Raw genomic sequence first — 16,551 nt, forward strand, 5'->3', positions numbered from 1 at the left:
CGCACAATTTCTACTCAAAACTAGCCCAAAAACCAAGGACTTGGCAACAATGCCACTGAGCTCGGCTCTCGGTGATGACGTCACCACGCACGCACGCTCAGCCAGCGTCGAGTCTCTGTCCATTCAAGCGGGTTTCTTGTGTTTACACAACCAAACACAGTTTATTTAAGGGCAATTTCTGCCTTGTTTTCGTCGGGTTCAGGGCAATTTCTGCCTCTGCTGATTAAAACACTTACAGCAGACAACGAACATGTAAGGAAAGTGTGTTTTGGTCTTAGCGTATTTGTGTTTTTATGTGACTTAGCCTTTGGTTGTTTGATTGTTTCGCTGTTTGTTGAGCCGCTCAGAACATTTTAAACCGTACATAAATACCTCAGTGGATATAGATACATAGGAAGTTGAGTTTTCAGACATACCAAAAAGATGTGTTAGTGATATAATCACTTAATTGCTGTGAATGCAGTTATCAGCAATTCTAACCATGTATAGATTCATATGCAAAACAATGGTTGATCAATATGTTGTGTCATTAGTGTCTATCTTTATATTGTCTGGTATTCTTTCTGTATCATATTATGTAAAATAATCATAATGTTTTAATAGAGCAGTTTTATAGTCTTTCACCAACTAGCTTTAAGCAAATAATCAGTTTCTACCCACAGATGCTTATATTTATAGTGAGATGATCTGCTGCTGATCCTGAATGGTTTGTTTATTGAATGTTTATAGTCTGAGGCTCATCAATATTATCAGCTGCTGAAAATCCTCTTTATTTCATGTCAATAGATCCTGTTTTCACCTCATTCATTATGCTGATGACTTCAGATCTGTTAATTGCAGCATTAAGCTCATTTTATTGGCGTCAACACACTTAAGCAAATGAGACAATCACCTATTGTGGCATCTACTAGATATATCATAACTACATTTATTTCATTAATCTGTAATAACCATGTTTCATATAAAACACAAAACTGAAACATTATCAAAAACAAAAATTGTTAATTTAAACTCAGTTGTACCTTGCAAATTTGCAAAATTATATTTCTGTGTTTATTTGTTCAATTTAAATATATGAATGAAATTCGTAGAAACTAAGAAGGGATACCGTTTTTGAATTACACTGTGATTAATTTACTCAAAAGTTACTTTGAGATGAATAGATAGGTGAACATCAATAGTTAAAATGTGTGAATTAGTGTAAAAACAAACTCAGTAACTGATTTATCTTAATTTTGGCAGATCTGCTCCTCCTTCAGTGAAGCTCCTCCCACAACACAGAGACAGAGTTTATTGAAGGACAGAGAGAACATGAGAGATCCAGAACCCTGCAGAATGAAACACACTGAAGAACAAACAGGTTGGTGTTAATTCTTGATTCTTCATCAATGAAGCTGAAGAACAATAAGAATATAAAGCTTCAAGCAGTTCTTCAAATTTAGTGTTTGTAGTAGAAAAAACCTTGTTGTGAATGAACGTAGTTAAACTAATAAATAACATTGGGTAGACTCTCTACAGATGGTACTCAGCCAGAATAATACTTTTACCGCTGCGAGTATTTGCTGCCTTTTATCGCCAAGTGGCTCTTTAACCCACAGACTTTGAGTCTTCAAGTTCAAACCCACAAGTTCTTTCATTATTCAAAGACTTTGTATGACAAAATAGTATTGTTTTTTTTATTATTATTTAAAAACGAATAAATGAATACTAAAATTTTCAGATGAAAATTTAAAATAATACAAAAATAAAACTGATTAAAAATACTATAATAACACTGCTTAAGTTAACTTTCCCCACATAAATGACACATTTTCAAGGTTTACAAAAAAAAATAAGTTCTATTACAGGTTGGCATGTTTGTATTCCCTGTGCAATTTGTATAATGAACAATACAGAGTCTTATTCTTTTTATTGCGATATGTTTTTTTACATTTGTATTGCACAATTAAAACTGTGCAAAATGAACATAACATAAATGAAGAACGAATGTTTCTTTGTCTCTCTCATGCGGATGCGCTGGTCTCTTTCGCTAGTTTCTTTGTCTCTCGTTGAAACAAACCCAAGCAACCCTGCATATTATATTATACATAACACTGTATATGCAGCTGCGTGCCATTCACATAAAAAAAACAACGTTAACAAATGATTTTGCTTTTGTGCCCTAAAAGGAACTGAATACCTTGAGTTATAAAAAGAAGGTTGATCACAATTAAAACAGCTCTTCATCTCCTGCTCCACTCACATTTCTTTCTCATCGGCAGGGACGCTTTACCGCAACAGTTCCTGTTTAGATAATATATAATTGTTGACAATCACCACACACTGCTCAAACATTATAAAACCCTATAAAACTAATTGAATGCTTGGATCGAACACAATCTACAGGTGCATATCAATAAATTAGAATGTCGTGGAAAAGTTCATTTATTTCAGTAGTTCAACTAAAATTGTGAAACTCGTGTATTAAATAAATTCAGTGCACACAGACTGAAGTAGTCATAAAAATGCATTTTTATCTGGCTCTTTGCCTAAAGCTGCTCTGTAAGTTTGAAACGTCATCAGACACTCTCCGTATGAAAGAGCAGTGATTCACACCTCTCTATTTCAACCCCCACGATGGAGCTGCTCAATTGCCCAAAACCCCTCCGACTGGACTTACACAAATGAAAATTCAGTCACACTGCTGCATAAGTATGGTGTAACATTAATCAGTGTGTTTTTGAATGGCAGAACACACACGTTTCTGCATTAACAAATAAAAAATAAACAATGTTCTAATAATAATTAAAGTTACATTCAAGTTTATCTGTGCCATTGACTCGACTACAAATTAACTTTCTGTAAAATGCTGTTCGCTTGATGTATTCCAATAATCTTTGCTAATATTCATTAATCTTCTAATTGCTAACACTTTGCAGTTTCGAATTATGTCTTTACTGTATAACCAAAAATGACAGCGTATTTGTTTCAACTAGGGATATGCCGGTATCAAATTTTCATGTTGTGATTAATTGCTAGCCTATTAAGACTAAATGTTTAAGTAGATGGCGCTGTGATGAACATCATAGCAAATACACAAATCTGAATGGCTGTTTAAATCATTTAAACACGATTCAGAAACAGAAAGTAGTGCAGCTGCTTTGTTTACAGGGTTTCCGGGGTAACGGCTGCATTTCTGCAGTTTAGCGCCATCTGCTGTCAGAGAGTGAAAGTGCGCTTTCATCCAGAGCGTCTCTCACATGTTCTGCCATGTGCTTCTCGTCCACGCTTGTTTACATCAGAGTGCGCATGCTTCTTTCACAGCATACAGCGGTGTTGTGCATTTTGACCAGTTGATGGGAAAAGTACTCTTAAAATGCATTCAAAATTCGAATAATTTGTAATATATAATTATTCACGGTATTTAGAAGTGCCCACGATAACAATATCGTGCATATTCATTCCCGTGATATATCGCATTACCGAATACCGGCACAAGTCTAGTTTCAACTGTTTGATCACGCCGGCGTCTCACACGTACACTGTATATTCATTGCAAACAGCGCAGCCTGTTTATTATCAAAATGAAATACAGTCACCCAAACATATAAAAAGTTACACTAGTCAATTTAAATAGTCTGTGTTACAATCCGTGATGCACCGGTCCACTGTGGTACATTTTTGCTCATCATGATTTTTTCCCCCCGTCAATATTGTAATGCAGGTGAAATACAAAGCCTAGTTTACCTAATAAATAATAGTTTAGCTTCAGATACATCGCGAATATGGAAACATTTGGATTTGTGCCGAATGAGAGAGGTAGGCTACATGAGCCCAACTTTACTCTGTTTCGCTTTAAATTAATTTGTTTTGGCTTGTTTATTGCTAGGCATATTCTGCAGTTATATTATAATTATTCATAACAATTGAATAAATGATATATTTTTTTCGTTCTTGTTCTGTTCTGAATACGGTTAAATTTAAAAGATTTGTTGTGGAGTGAGGGGAACTAAAATAACCTATGTAGTGTTGGTACATTATAACATTACGCTTTATGTAGGCCTGCCGGTATTATTTCTGATTAGAATGTTATAAAATGAGACATATGTGACTTATGTTTTATTTTTCCGCTTAAAAACTTAAACTTTATGTTTAGCGTGTTTTAAAAAAAAAAAGATGATTAATCGATTAAACATTCTTAGTTTTGCTTAACATATTTACATTATTCTTATGCTTGGCTTCCCAGATAACAACAGACTCTGGGCCAATCTGGCTTACATCCTGGCATTGTTTTTTTTTACAGTCTTGATTGTAGATGTTTGTGATTTTTATTTATGTATGATAGATTCTTGTGTATTTATGTTATCAATGACTACTTGCGTTGGTCAGAAACTGAAATAACTTGAAATGTTAAAAAAAACTCAGAACGCCAAGGCAATCAAAAATATAGTGAAAGATAAAAAGCCTTTATTCTCACATGGCTTTACATTAAAAACAAAAGTCACAAGTCATCAAAACTTTGTTCTCTCCACCGGACTCGTGTGGGTCGGTGAGGTATAGGGCTGGGAAAATAAATCGATGCATCGCGAATCGAGAAATGATTCCGCATCGATTCTAAGATTTTCCGAATGCATCGAGATTCTTTCTCGAGTCGATTCTGAGCTTAGTTTTGAACAGCAGATGGCGCTGCATGCTTTAGAAACAGCCGTGCTCTGCTTGTTTCCACACGCACTTGAACCTAAAATAATCATTCATAAAATTCGAAAAGGTTGAAGCGAATTACAAGAGTGTTCACAGTGGGCTGTGTTTACATTAATCTCGCATCATAAAAGCATTCTGAGTCGAGGTGAAATTACAAACTCAACCGAACGCACAAGCGCTCTTTAGCACTCTTCTTCATGAGCATTTGAGTGTGCGGATAAAAACTAGATTAGAGCGCCATCTGCTGTTAAAATCTAAGCTCAGAATCGATTCCAGAGGAATCGCGATGCATTCTGAAAATCTCAGAATCGATCTACGAATCGATTCTGCATCGATTTATTGTCCCAGCCCTAGTGAGGTAAAGAGTGGAAAACATGGGTTTGTGCCTGTAATGTTTTAAAAATGGTAATTTGGAGATCATTGTGCCTTGTTCATGGAAAATATTCAAATGAAAATGATCATAACCTTGATCATAGCCCCTACTTTCAGCTTCACTTTTATGACATTTCACCTCACATTTCTCTCTGATTTTTAAGATTTATAATGTATTTATTTAATTTTCATTTCAGACCTGATGGAGAAACATCATGTCAAAAATGGAAAAATCGATGTCAAGTCACAGACTGAAAGTGCCTCTTTACTGAAAAGAAAAGACAAGAAATCTTTCACCTGCGTTCAGTGCGGAAAGAGTTTGACATGCAGGAAGAGTCTCAATATTCACATGAGGATCCACACTGGAGAGAAACCATACACTTGTGATCAGTGTGGAAAGCGTTTCAGACAACAAGGACACCTTAAGGACCACATGAACGTCCACAGTGTAGAGAAGCCGCACACATGTGATCAGTGTGGAAAGTGTTTTGCATACAAACAGAGTCTCAAGGTTCACAGGAAGATCCACACTGGAGAGAAACCGTACACATGTGATCAGTGTGGAAAGCGTTTCAGACAATCGTCACACCTTAAGGAGCACATGAACAGCCACAGTGTAGAGGAGCTGCACACATGTGATCAATGCAACAAAACATATCTGTGGGCTTCAGGCCTGAAGAAGCACCTGAAAGTTCATTCAAAGGAGAAACCACATTCATATTTTTTATGTGGAAGCAGTTCAGAAGTCTGTCAATGGGCGTTAACAGAGGCCAGAGACCCTGAAGACGGATGCATAGAGGAGATAGAGGAGATAATACTGTGGTAGGCAGAGCAGGTCACTGTTCATGGTGAGCGAGGTATTGGAAGAAAATCTTAAATACCTCTGAGTATCTTTCTGACTGTCTTCAGAAAATTTGAGATTTTTTTTTTTCATCTTACCTCACTATAATGCATATTAAAGTGGTATCACTGCTGTTCCATAAGCGCCACCTGCTGGCAGAGAGTGAATTTGTGTTATCATTCAGCCCGTCTGCTGTTTTTGTTTTGTGCAAATGTTTTAGGTTACGCAACTTACGTAGTATAATTTCACTAAGCTGAAGACAGGCCATTCTGTTTTTGCTTCAGATTTTGAAATTATATGCAGCATCTTTGTTTGGATCCTGATTAAAGAAAAAAAATTAACTTAAATGATTTTAGCAAATGGCTGCAATATAACAAAGAGTGAAAAATTTAAGGGGGTCTGAATACTTTCCGTACCCACTGTATGTATCAGAATGCATTCAACCGTTGCAGAACCACTGCATTTGAATCAAAATCCAAACAAAGATGCTACATGTAGCATGAGCTATGACATGAAAATATCCAAATGATGTGTCATTAGTAACCCTTTGAAATAATCAATAATTTTATCATTCAGCCCGTCTGCTGTTTTTGTTTTGTGCAAATGTTTTAGGTTACGCAACTTACGTAGTATAATTTCACTAAGCTGAAGACAGGCCATTCTGTTTTTGCTTCAGATTTTGAAATTATATGCAGCATCTTTGTTTGGATCCTGATTAAAATGCAGTGGTTGCCTCTAAATTTAAATGGCTACAGAGAGTTCGGCCTGTAATAGAGCAAATAGACATCATGTTCATGTACTTATATTTTCATTCTTTCTTGCCGTTTGCTTAAAAAATTAATAAAACGGATATAAAACAGCAATCAGAATCAGCCCATTTGCTTACACATTGGAATTTAGGATCAGGTTTTGATTGTTGAGGCTTTTAATCATCAGGATCGGCAGTTTTGATGGGTAATCTTAAATTTTTGCTGGTGCTTAATATAACTTTTTGAAGTTGGGAGCACAGTGCTACCAAATAAAAAACTAAATTTTTACAGCTCAACATTTGAAACGGCACCAGAGGATTCACACTGGAGAGAAACCTTACAAGTGTTCATGTGTTCACGTTCAACCAATCGGAATGAGTAGGGGGGAGGAGCGACGAACGCGAGGTTGGGAAACGGAACAGAGAGAGATTAGCGGGCTGCTTGACGGAGTAAGACAGAAAAAAATTTAATGTAGTGCTGTCAAAGTTTATCTAGCGACAGTGTTCATGTCCTAGATCACACACAGGTAATATATGTATATATTTGATAACGGGAAGGTTGTACACATTTATTTTATATTTAATTTTTTATGTATTTTCAATATTGTGTGTTTGAACATACTATGTACAGTGTATTCCGAGGTATTTCAAATGCTAACCAATGAGATGTTTCATTGCTGCGACAAGAGATTCAATCAGTCAGCAAATCTGAAATCACACGAGAGAATCCACACTGGAGAGAAACCGTATCAGTCACAATAAGATCATCTTCAGAGGCCGTGTCCTCACTAAACCTGACACAATAATGCATTGAGCAATAAAATCTCTTCTGTATAAATCAGTCCTAATTAGCCAAAACAAACAGCAGGAAAAAGAAACATCATCTAGTTTTCACCGTGAATAAAGTTCATCTTAAAGTTCAGCAGTTTCATCTGTGAGATTCAAATCAACTCAAAGAGGATTGTTTTGGATGAGTTTTGTATTGTTCAACTTTCTCAAAGTAAAAGTGTTTTACATGTACAAAGCCGTTCTTGTTCAGGAAGCTAAGAAGAGGCTCGTTCTTTATTGTTGTTTTTTTGTTTATCGTCAATAAAAGGAGAAATCTGTCTCATTGGTTTCTATTTTCACTTACTTTTTTTATTTGCTTCACCAAGAATTAAAATCATTAATAATTCTATCAACAGCTTTTATTGTCTATATACTGTCTGCTGATTGCATATTATCATCTAATGAATAAATCATCAAGCCATTAACTATTGTGATTGTTTTTGTGCTTTCAACTCATTTTGTCGGTGTGAAACAACACCGTTATGGAAAATTAAAAGTTAAAGCTTCAATCTCCTCCCAAAAGTGTCCGTATTTACTTCACTCAGAGAAACTGCCAATTTAAAGCAATAAGCCCCAAGAAGCCGTGGTTTACAGTGAATTTATAACAGCTATTCTGACTTGAATTATTTGTTTGTACCTGCAAACACTCGAATTAAAGTGAGACGATCTGCAGGCTGGTCCTGAAATGGTTTATTGAATGAGTGTTTATAATCTGAGACTCATCAATATTATCAGAGCAGCTGAAAATGTCAATAGGTGTCCTGTTTAGAATCACTATTGAATAGTAATGAAATTAAATAGTTGTGGTAGTAACAGAACTTATGGCTAGTGGGGCTTGAGACGTTGGTGATTCATTGTTTCTGTAAAAAAAATAATAATAATACTGATAAGATAATTACTACTAATTCTGCTACTAGAGCTGGGCGGTTTGACTCAAAATCTGGATCATGTTAGTTTTGTTTGTTACTTTTTTCAAAGGATTCTGGCGGATTCACGGTTTATAATATTTGTTCTCCCTGAGAGCCTTTATACAGTGGGTACGGAAAGTATTCAGACCCCCTTAAATTTTTGTAATATATGTATATATTTGATAACGGGAAGGTTTTCCATGTGTTGAAAGACTAATGCATTAGGTCTACTCTGTTCATCGTAGCAGCCGTCATATATATGCACAGACTGTAGCGTTGTTCTATTGTTTCTTCGGGATCTGAGGACCCAGAGGAGTCACGGACCGCATTGGAGTGTTTTCAGGGCGGTTATATGGCAAAAGTGGACTGTTCGTCGTGTGAAAGGAGCACAGGCTTTCGTGCGTGGGACTCATCGGCCATTTTCTGGTGTGTGACGCATCACTTATTTCAGCGTTGGACTGTTTTCCTGTGCCTATCGAGGAGAAGAGGATCAAAGCTTCACATAATCGCTTCTCTGCGCGACTTGGAGAGTTTCGCTGTAACAGAGTGGAGTAACTGGGTGAGCAACCAGTTTGACAGTGTACTTTAAGAACTGCATCATCCGAGTGTGACTGCCATTATGTGCACCACCGAATAAGGGCGCCAACGAAATCCAAGCGCTTGGTTTAGAAACATTTAAGGAAGTATAAGGGTGAATATGTGATTAAAGTTCCATAGTGGTATACAACTGCAACTAACTAATAACTGGTATTATCCACTTGAATCTGCAGTTTTTCTTATTTCTCTGTGTTCATTCTATAATTTACTTACACTATAAAAAAGGGGGATATCTTATTTTTGTTTTAAATTTTAGAGTTTTTGTTTGGTAAAAATAAACAAATTTGTATTTGTTACTACTTTTGTATTTGTTTAATTGTATATTCTCATTGAGTAACTTGATTACAGTGTGGTTTATAAAGAGAACAGCCCATAACAAATAGGGAAATTAATTTTATTTAATCAAGAGTAACAGTGTACACAAACTATTTTCTTTGTGTATAGTTGACACATTTTTGGAGGCACCGCATCAGAAAATATAATTTCTATAAAACATAACTTTCCAGAGATAACCCAGCCAACTCACCATCAATTGCTGAAGCCCAGGTATTGCTGTTTTATGTGCCTTTAACAGTAGTGTTACATTTTTGGAGGCACCACTGGGATTTGTGTTTTCTCTGGATTTTTTTTCTGCTGGAAGGTTGTTGTTTTTTTCTCCCTCTTTTATTTGTATTGTAAAACTTTGTGAGACATGGATATTTCTAAGGCTGGTGAATGGAGCCGTCAGGCGCAAATAAATCCATCTCGTTGTCTAATACTCAGTGATGTCCCAATAGATGTGAGGGATGAGACAATCGCAGATATACTTAATACAGTGAAGGCATTTGGTCGTCCCAAAATTCATGGTAAACGAGGAGACCCTACAGGAATTAAGTTGTTCTTTTTGCTTGAAACCAGTAATGATATTGATCCAGATACTGTACCACCAGAGATAGGGATTCCTGATGAGGCGGGCCCATGGAGGGTACATGTACCTGAAAAAATGGTGACAGATCCTTCAGTGGGAGATGCTGTTTTTCAGGATAAGTTGTTGTCCTTGTTGCAGCAGGAAGGAAAGTCGCTGGAGGATGTGAAGTCTATGCTGGAGCAAGGTCAGTCCTCTAATGTAAATGTTCATCTTGATTTGGTGAATGCTATTGATCGCCTTGTGGAAAAGTGTATCCATGTGCCCAGAGAAACTTTGGGTTACAGGAGATTAAGAGTATTTTCAGGTGTAAAACCAGTACCTGCTGGGGAGAAAGAACATGACCCCTGGATGGAACAGGCTGTCCAAATGATCAGCGAGTGGCAGTGTGCCGATTCTGTGAAAAGGCACGTATTGTTGAGAGTTTGCGGGGACCCACTTCAGACATAGTTCGGTTTCTAAAGGTTAGTAATCCAGCTGCCACAGCAACTGATTATCTGGTTGCTCTGGAAACTACCTATGGAAATACTGAAAGTAATTCTGATCTTCTTGCAAAGTTCAGGAGTACTTACCAAGGGGAAAGTGAAAAGATTTCTGATTTTCTTTATCGGCTGGACAAGCTCCATCATCGCATGCTTGTAAAAGAAGGGGTTGTAGCCACTGATTTGAATCGCATGCGTATGGAGCATGTGGTTAAGGGAGCTCGTAATACTGATATGGTAGCACTACGACTAAGAATGACTAGGAAGAGAAATCCTCCTAGTTTCTCGCAATTGTTACGAAAAGTAAGGGAAGAAGAGGATTGGATCAGGGCTAGAGATGGGGGAAAAGTAGTGGTTGCTGCTGCATCTGTTCCACAGGCTTCTCTCGTGTCTGAATTGAGGAGTATAAAGCAAGAGGTGAGTGCACTCACAGCTGCAACTGACCCTGTTCCTGAACATTCTTCAAAGGCAACTGGCCCTGTGCGTCAAGTGGCGGATGCTAGTGCTACAGAAGCTTCCAACAAGAAGAGCACATCCAAGTTTTCTCAGCCTGGAATTTTCTGTTACAAGTGTGGTGAGGATGGTCACACAAAGAGAGAGTGTCAAGGAACTGAAAACCTGAGGAAAGTAAATCAAAAGTTGATCAGTCAAAGCAGGTTTTCGGGAAACTTCTAGGGAGCTCCGTGGAGGAACGGCACATGACTCCTTTTCCATTCCATTCCATATCTTGTTCTGAAAAAGAAATTGCTTGTTCTTCGGGAATTCCATCTGGCTTGATTGGTCCAACATCTGAAGTACCAGTCCAAATTGAAGGAGTTTACGCGAAAGCTTTATTAATCTTGAATTCACCGAAAATGTGGTAGGACTACCACAAGCTGTTGACACTCTTGCACTTGTCTGTCCAGATTCTCAGCTAGAGAAGAGAATTGCTATTCTGGTGGGGACTAACACCAATATAGTGAGACGCTTGTTTGAGGCTTGTAAACAGAAGCTGGGTGATCACTTCTTACATACCTTGTCCATACATCCTGTAGTTCGAGAAGTTTATGAGAATATTCAGAAATCTGATGGCTCACCTGATGATTGTGAGGGACATGGTACTGTGTGGTTCACACAACACAAACAAATTGTTGTAGGGCCTGGAGAATCACGTCAAATTCAGGGAAAACCTAAACTGTTTGTGAAACCTACAGATGTGCATGTCCTGATAGACCAACCTGATGACACTAGTGTTTCAGATGACTTGCTAGTGACACCTGAATTGCAGTCAGTTTCTGTGATATCTAATTGCATCATCACTGTTACTGTGAGAAACATGTCAACTAAAGATGTGCATCTGAAACGTTGCACACCAATTGCTCATCTTTACCCTGTCGATATTGTACCTCAGCCCACCTTTGCCGAAAATCAGTTGTTCAGTACACTAACTCCTGCATCATTTGACTTTGGGAATTCACCCTTAGCTGAAGATGCCAAGAAGCAGTTGTGTGAAAAATTGATGGAGAGACGTGATGTATTCTCTTGTCATGAATGGGATGTTGGACGTTCCAAGAGTACTAAGCATGAAATACGGCTTACTGATTCAACTCCTTTTCATGAATGTTCTCGGTGTTTGCCTCCTGCTGATTTGCAAGATGTGCGAAACCATCTAATGCGAATGTGTGTTGATTATAGAACATTGAACAGACGTATTATACTTGATCAATACACTGTCCCTCAGGTTGAAGATGCACTCCATAGTTTAGTCGGGAGCAAATGGTTCAGTGTACCTGATTTGCGAAGTGGGTATTATCAGATTCCCATGGAAGAGACTGATAAAGAAAAGACTGCATTTATTTGCCCACTAGGATTTTATCAGTTTGAGTGCATGCCTCAGGGGATTAGTGGGGCCCGTGCAACCGTTCAGAGAGTTATGAAGAAGGCATTGGGTGCCTTGAATTTTCTGGAAGTGTTGGTTTATTTGGACGACTTGATTGTTTTTGGCAGAACCCTTGAAGAGCACAATCAGCGTTTGTTCAAAGTTCTGGATCGGCTTAAAGAGGAGGGTTTAACCTCCTGGGGTCGACAGTTCCAGCGGCGGAACTTTTTGCAGATTTGAATGATGACAGCGAAAAGAACTAAAATGGTCACTGGACAAATGCCAGTTTTACAGGAATTCTGTGACTTATGTTGGGCACATTGTGTAACAAGATGGCATTGCCACTGATCCATCTAAGGTGGAAGCAGTTGTGAATTGGCCCAGACCTCAGACAGCTTCCCAATTGCGATCCTTTCTTGGGTTTTGTGGGTACTATCGACGGTTCGTAAAAGGGTACTCTAATTTGTGCAGACCACTCAACCAGTTGCTTAAGGGTTATCCACAAAAACGCTAAGGAAAGGAGAACATCAAGAAGTCTACTACTGATGGGTACTTCAGGCTCTCAGATCCATTTGGTTCTCGATGGGATGACTGTTGTGAGACGGCTTTTCGGGATCTGAAACTTTGGTTGACTCAAGCTCCTGTGTTAGCTTTTGCCGACCCTGAACTACCTTACGTGTTACATGTTGATGCCAGTATGGATGGATTGCTCTATCAACAACATCCTGAAGGATTGCGCCCAGTGGCATTCATTAGTAGGAGTCTTTCTGCCTCTGAAAGGAATTACCCAGCACATAAGCTGGAATTCTTGGCATTGAAAAGGCCGTGGTTGACAAGCTACACGACTATCTTTATGGAGTAAATTTCGAAGTCAGAACGGATAGCAATCCTCTGACTTACATCCTAACTTCGGCAAAGTTAGACGCTATGGGTCAGAGATGGCTAGCAGCTCTGTCAACTTACCAGTTCAGCTTGAAGTACCGTCGGGGGTTGAAAAACATTGATGCAGACTTTCTGTCGAGACGGCCTCATCCCAGTTCTTGAGCTGAAGGAAACTGGGAGGAAATTCCAGTTTCTGGTGTGCGTACTCTTTGCCAATCTATTGAAGCAAAGAATCAAGTGGGAGGTCTCCTAGAGTCAACTGTAGTGTATCAGCAGAGTGCTCACTTACCCGAGTCATGTTGTCCTGAGAGTGGTATGCTCCAAGCTGCTGGAAAAGTTGTTTCCTTTACTCCGGATGAGCCAAGGAATTCAGACTCAAATGAGTTGAGGAAGACTCAGAAAAATGACCCTTACCTGAGTAGAGTAAGGCTTGCAGTTTGTCAGAAGCAATCATCTGAAAGTGTCCAATTGAACCATGTTGACCTTACGGCTTTAAAGAAAAAATTGAATAGTCTGGAAATGGATCAAGGTCTATTATACCGGATGGTAGAGGGGAAAAATAAGCAAAGATACAGGCAGCTTGTGCTTCTCACTGCTCTTCGCAGTACTGTTTTTGAGTCTTTGCATGACAATAATGGACATTTAGGTTTTGAGAAAACGTATGTGCTTGTGAGAGACCATTTTTTCTGGCCTAGGATGAAAGCAGAAGTGGAAGCTTACTGTAAAAATTGTGATCGCTGCATGATGAGGAAGACTTTGCCTCTGAGACGTGCGCCTATGTCCCACATGCACAGTTCTGGTCCTCTGGATTTAGTCTGTATTGATTTTCTAACAATCGAGTCAGACACCCGAAATGTAAGTAATGTGTTGGTCATTACTGATCATTTCACTCGATATGCTCAGGCTTTTCCTTGCAAAGACCAGAAAGCTTTGACAGTTGCGAGAACCTTGTGGGAGAAGTATTTTGTTCACTATGGCCTGCCAAACAGAATACACTCTGATCAGGGGCGGGATTTTCAGAGCCATTTGATCAAGGAGATGTTGTCTATGTTGGGGGTAAAGAAATCCCGCACTTCGCCATACCATCCACAAGGGGACCCACAACCAGAGAGATTTAACCGGAGTCTTCTTAATATGCTTGGCACATTGAATGCACAACAGAAATCAAGGTGGAGCCAGCATATTGCCCAGTTAGTTCACTCATACAATTCTACCCAAAATAATGCGTCCTGGTATACGCCGTACTTCCTCGTGTTTGGAAGAGAACCTAAGTTACCAGTGGATGCGTGTCTCGGGGTTCGGTCTGATGAAGATTTACCAGTTTCGTAAGGGAAATATGTAGAGAGAGTGAAGCAGCAATTAAAGAATGCATACGAGTTGGCAACGGCTGCATCTGCATGTGCAAACAAAGAAAACAAACTGAGGTATGATAAGAAAGTGCGTCCTCAGAGTCTGAGTCCTGGAGACAGGGTGCTTATTCAGAACCTTGGGTTAAAAGGAAAGCACAAACTTCGGTGGCATTCCATGCCATATGTGGTAGAAAGTCAGTTGTCTAACTTGCCTGTCTATCAATTGGTACCAGAGAGTGGTAATGGGCCAAAAAAGGTTCTGCATAGAAACCATATCTTGCTTTTCACTTTCTTCAAGTGAAAGTGAATCCTGAAAGTGAAAGCCCGAGCCCTACATCAGTTTTTAAGACCAGAAAGAGACGAAATGAGAATGAAAACCCCATGTCTGAGCCTGTCTACCCTGAGCAGAGAAATTTTTCCTCAACTGATTCGGAGTCAGAATATGGTTATGATCCTTTATGTATGTTGATCCTAACTCTCTAGGGGTTGAACATCCGGATCGAGACCAGCAAGATAAGGATGCTATTGTGCCTGATGTTTGTGATTTAGGTCAACTGTTTGGAGATCAAGTTGAGACTCTAGACGGAGAAAATGTTGACACAGAAATAGTGGGTGATGAAGGTGAAATTGAACAGCAGCTTGAACATACCAATAACCTATCTGAGCCCAGTGGTCCAGTGAATTCAGGGGTAGAACCGTCTGATGTCCTTGATAATTCTCAAGTGAGGAGATCTGAGAGGCAAAGAAAACCCCCTGAGAGGTTTACTTATCCTGAGCTAGAAAGACCTGTTAAGGAGAGGTTGGTGGACATGGAACTGAGTCTTCATGCTTTTCTAAACATGGTGAAAGCAAACATGTGTGGTGGTGTAATTCTCAAGCATTGTGTAATATGTGCATGAGAAACTCAAAGTCGTTTCCTTGCACAGTCCCTAGAGTGTGAACCCGGAATTAATCATTTGAATACAAGGTTTTAGCATACTTATTTGACTTTTCGATTTTTTTCTTTGTGTGTTCTTCTTATGTCCAGACATGGGGGCATGCTGGAATTTGGTGGGGGGAGAGTGTAACCCTGTGAATATTTGTACACATTTATTTAAATGTATGTATTTTCAATATTGTGTGTACATACATTGGAGTTTGAACATTATGTACAGTGTATTCCGAGGTATTTCAAATGCTAACCAATGAGATGTTTCATTGGGTTTTTGGGGTGTTCACGTTCAACCAATCGGAATGAGTAGGGGGGAGGAGCGACGAACGCGAGGTTGGGAAACGGAACAAAGAGAGATTAGCGGGCTGCTTGACGGAGCAAGACAGAAAAAAAATTTATGTAATGCTGTCAAAGTTTATCTAGCGACAGTGTTCATGTCCTAGATCACACACAGATAATATATATGTATATATTTGATAACGGGAAGGTTTTCCATGTGTTGAAAGACTAATGCTTTAGGTCTACTGTTCTTCATAGCAGCCGTCATATATATGCACAGACTGTAGCGTTGTTCTATTGTTTCTTCGGGATCTGAGGACCCAGAGGAGTCACGGACCGCATTGGAGTGTTTTCAGGGCGGTTATATGGCAAAAGTGGACTGTTCGTCGTGTGAAAGGAGCACAGGCTTTCGTGCGTGGGACTCATCGGCCATTTTCTGGTGTGTGACGCATCACTTATTTCAGCGTTGGACTGTTTTCCTGTGCCTATCGAGGAGAAGAGGATCAAAGCTTCACATAATCGCTTCTCTGCGCGACTTGGAGAGTTTCGCTGTAACAGAGTGGAGTAACTGGGTGAGCAACCAGTTTGACAGTGTACTTTAAGAACTGCATCATCCGAGTGTGACTGCCATTATGTGCACCACCGAATAAGGGCGCCAACGAAATCCAAGCGCTTGGTTTAGAAACATTTAAGGAAGTATAAGGGTGAATATGTGATTAAAGTTCCATAGTGGTATACAACTGCAACTAACTAATAACTGGTATTATCCACTTGAATCTGCAGTTTTTCTTATTTCTCTGTGTTCATTCTATAATTTACTTACACTATAAAAAAGGGGGATATCTTATTTTTGTTTTAAATTTTAGAGTTTTTGTTTGGTAAAAATAAACAA

General features: G+C 38.9%; 1 protein-coding gene and 1 long non-coding RNA gene across 2 annotated transcripts in view; both read left to right on the plus strand.

The window, feature by feature from the left end:
* LOC107711777 (uncharacterized) overlaps positions 1–1,373 on the plus strand; it is a 2,996-nt gene extending 1,623 nt beyond the window's left edge. Inside the window, exon 2 of the long non-coding RNA XR_001636736.1 lies at positions 1,243–1,373. This is a non-coding gene — a long non-coding RNA (uncharacterized LOC107711777). The remainder of the gene's footprint in view (positions 1–1,242) is intronic.
* The window catches only part of LOC107711776 (zinc finger protein 501-like), a 35,906-nt gene extending 29,932 nt beyond the window's left edge, over positions 1–5,974 (plus strand). The window contains exon 5 of the mRNA XM_016516824.1: positions 5,544–5,974. Within this exon, the coding sequence (XP_016372310.1) occupies positions 5,544–5,878 (335 nt within the window). The 3' untranslated portion in view covers positions 5,879–5,974. The remainder of the gene's footprint in view (positions 1–5,543) is intronic.
* Positions 5,975–16,551: the final 10,577 nt, after the last annotated feature.

Source organism: Sinocyclocheilus rhinocerous, unplaced genomic scaffold (assembly GCF_001515625.1).
Source record: "Sinocyclocheilus rhinocerous isolate Xijiao unplaced genomic scaffold, SAMN03320098_v1.1 scaffold3100, whole genome shotgun sequence".
NCBI classification, from domain to species: Eukaryota; Metazoa; Chordata; class Actinopteri; order Cypriniformes; family Cyprinidae; genus Sinocyclocheilus; species Sinocyclocheilus rhinocerous.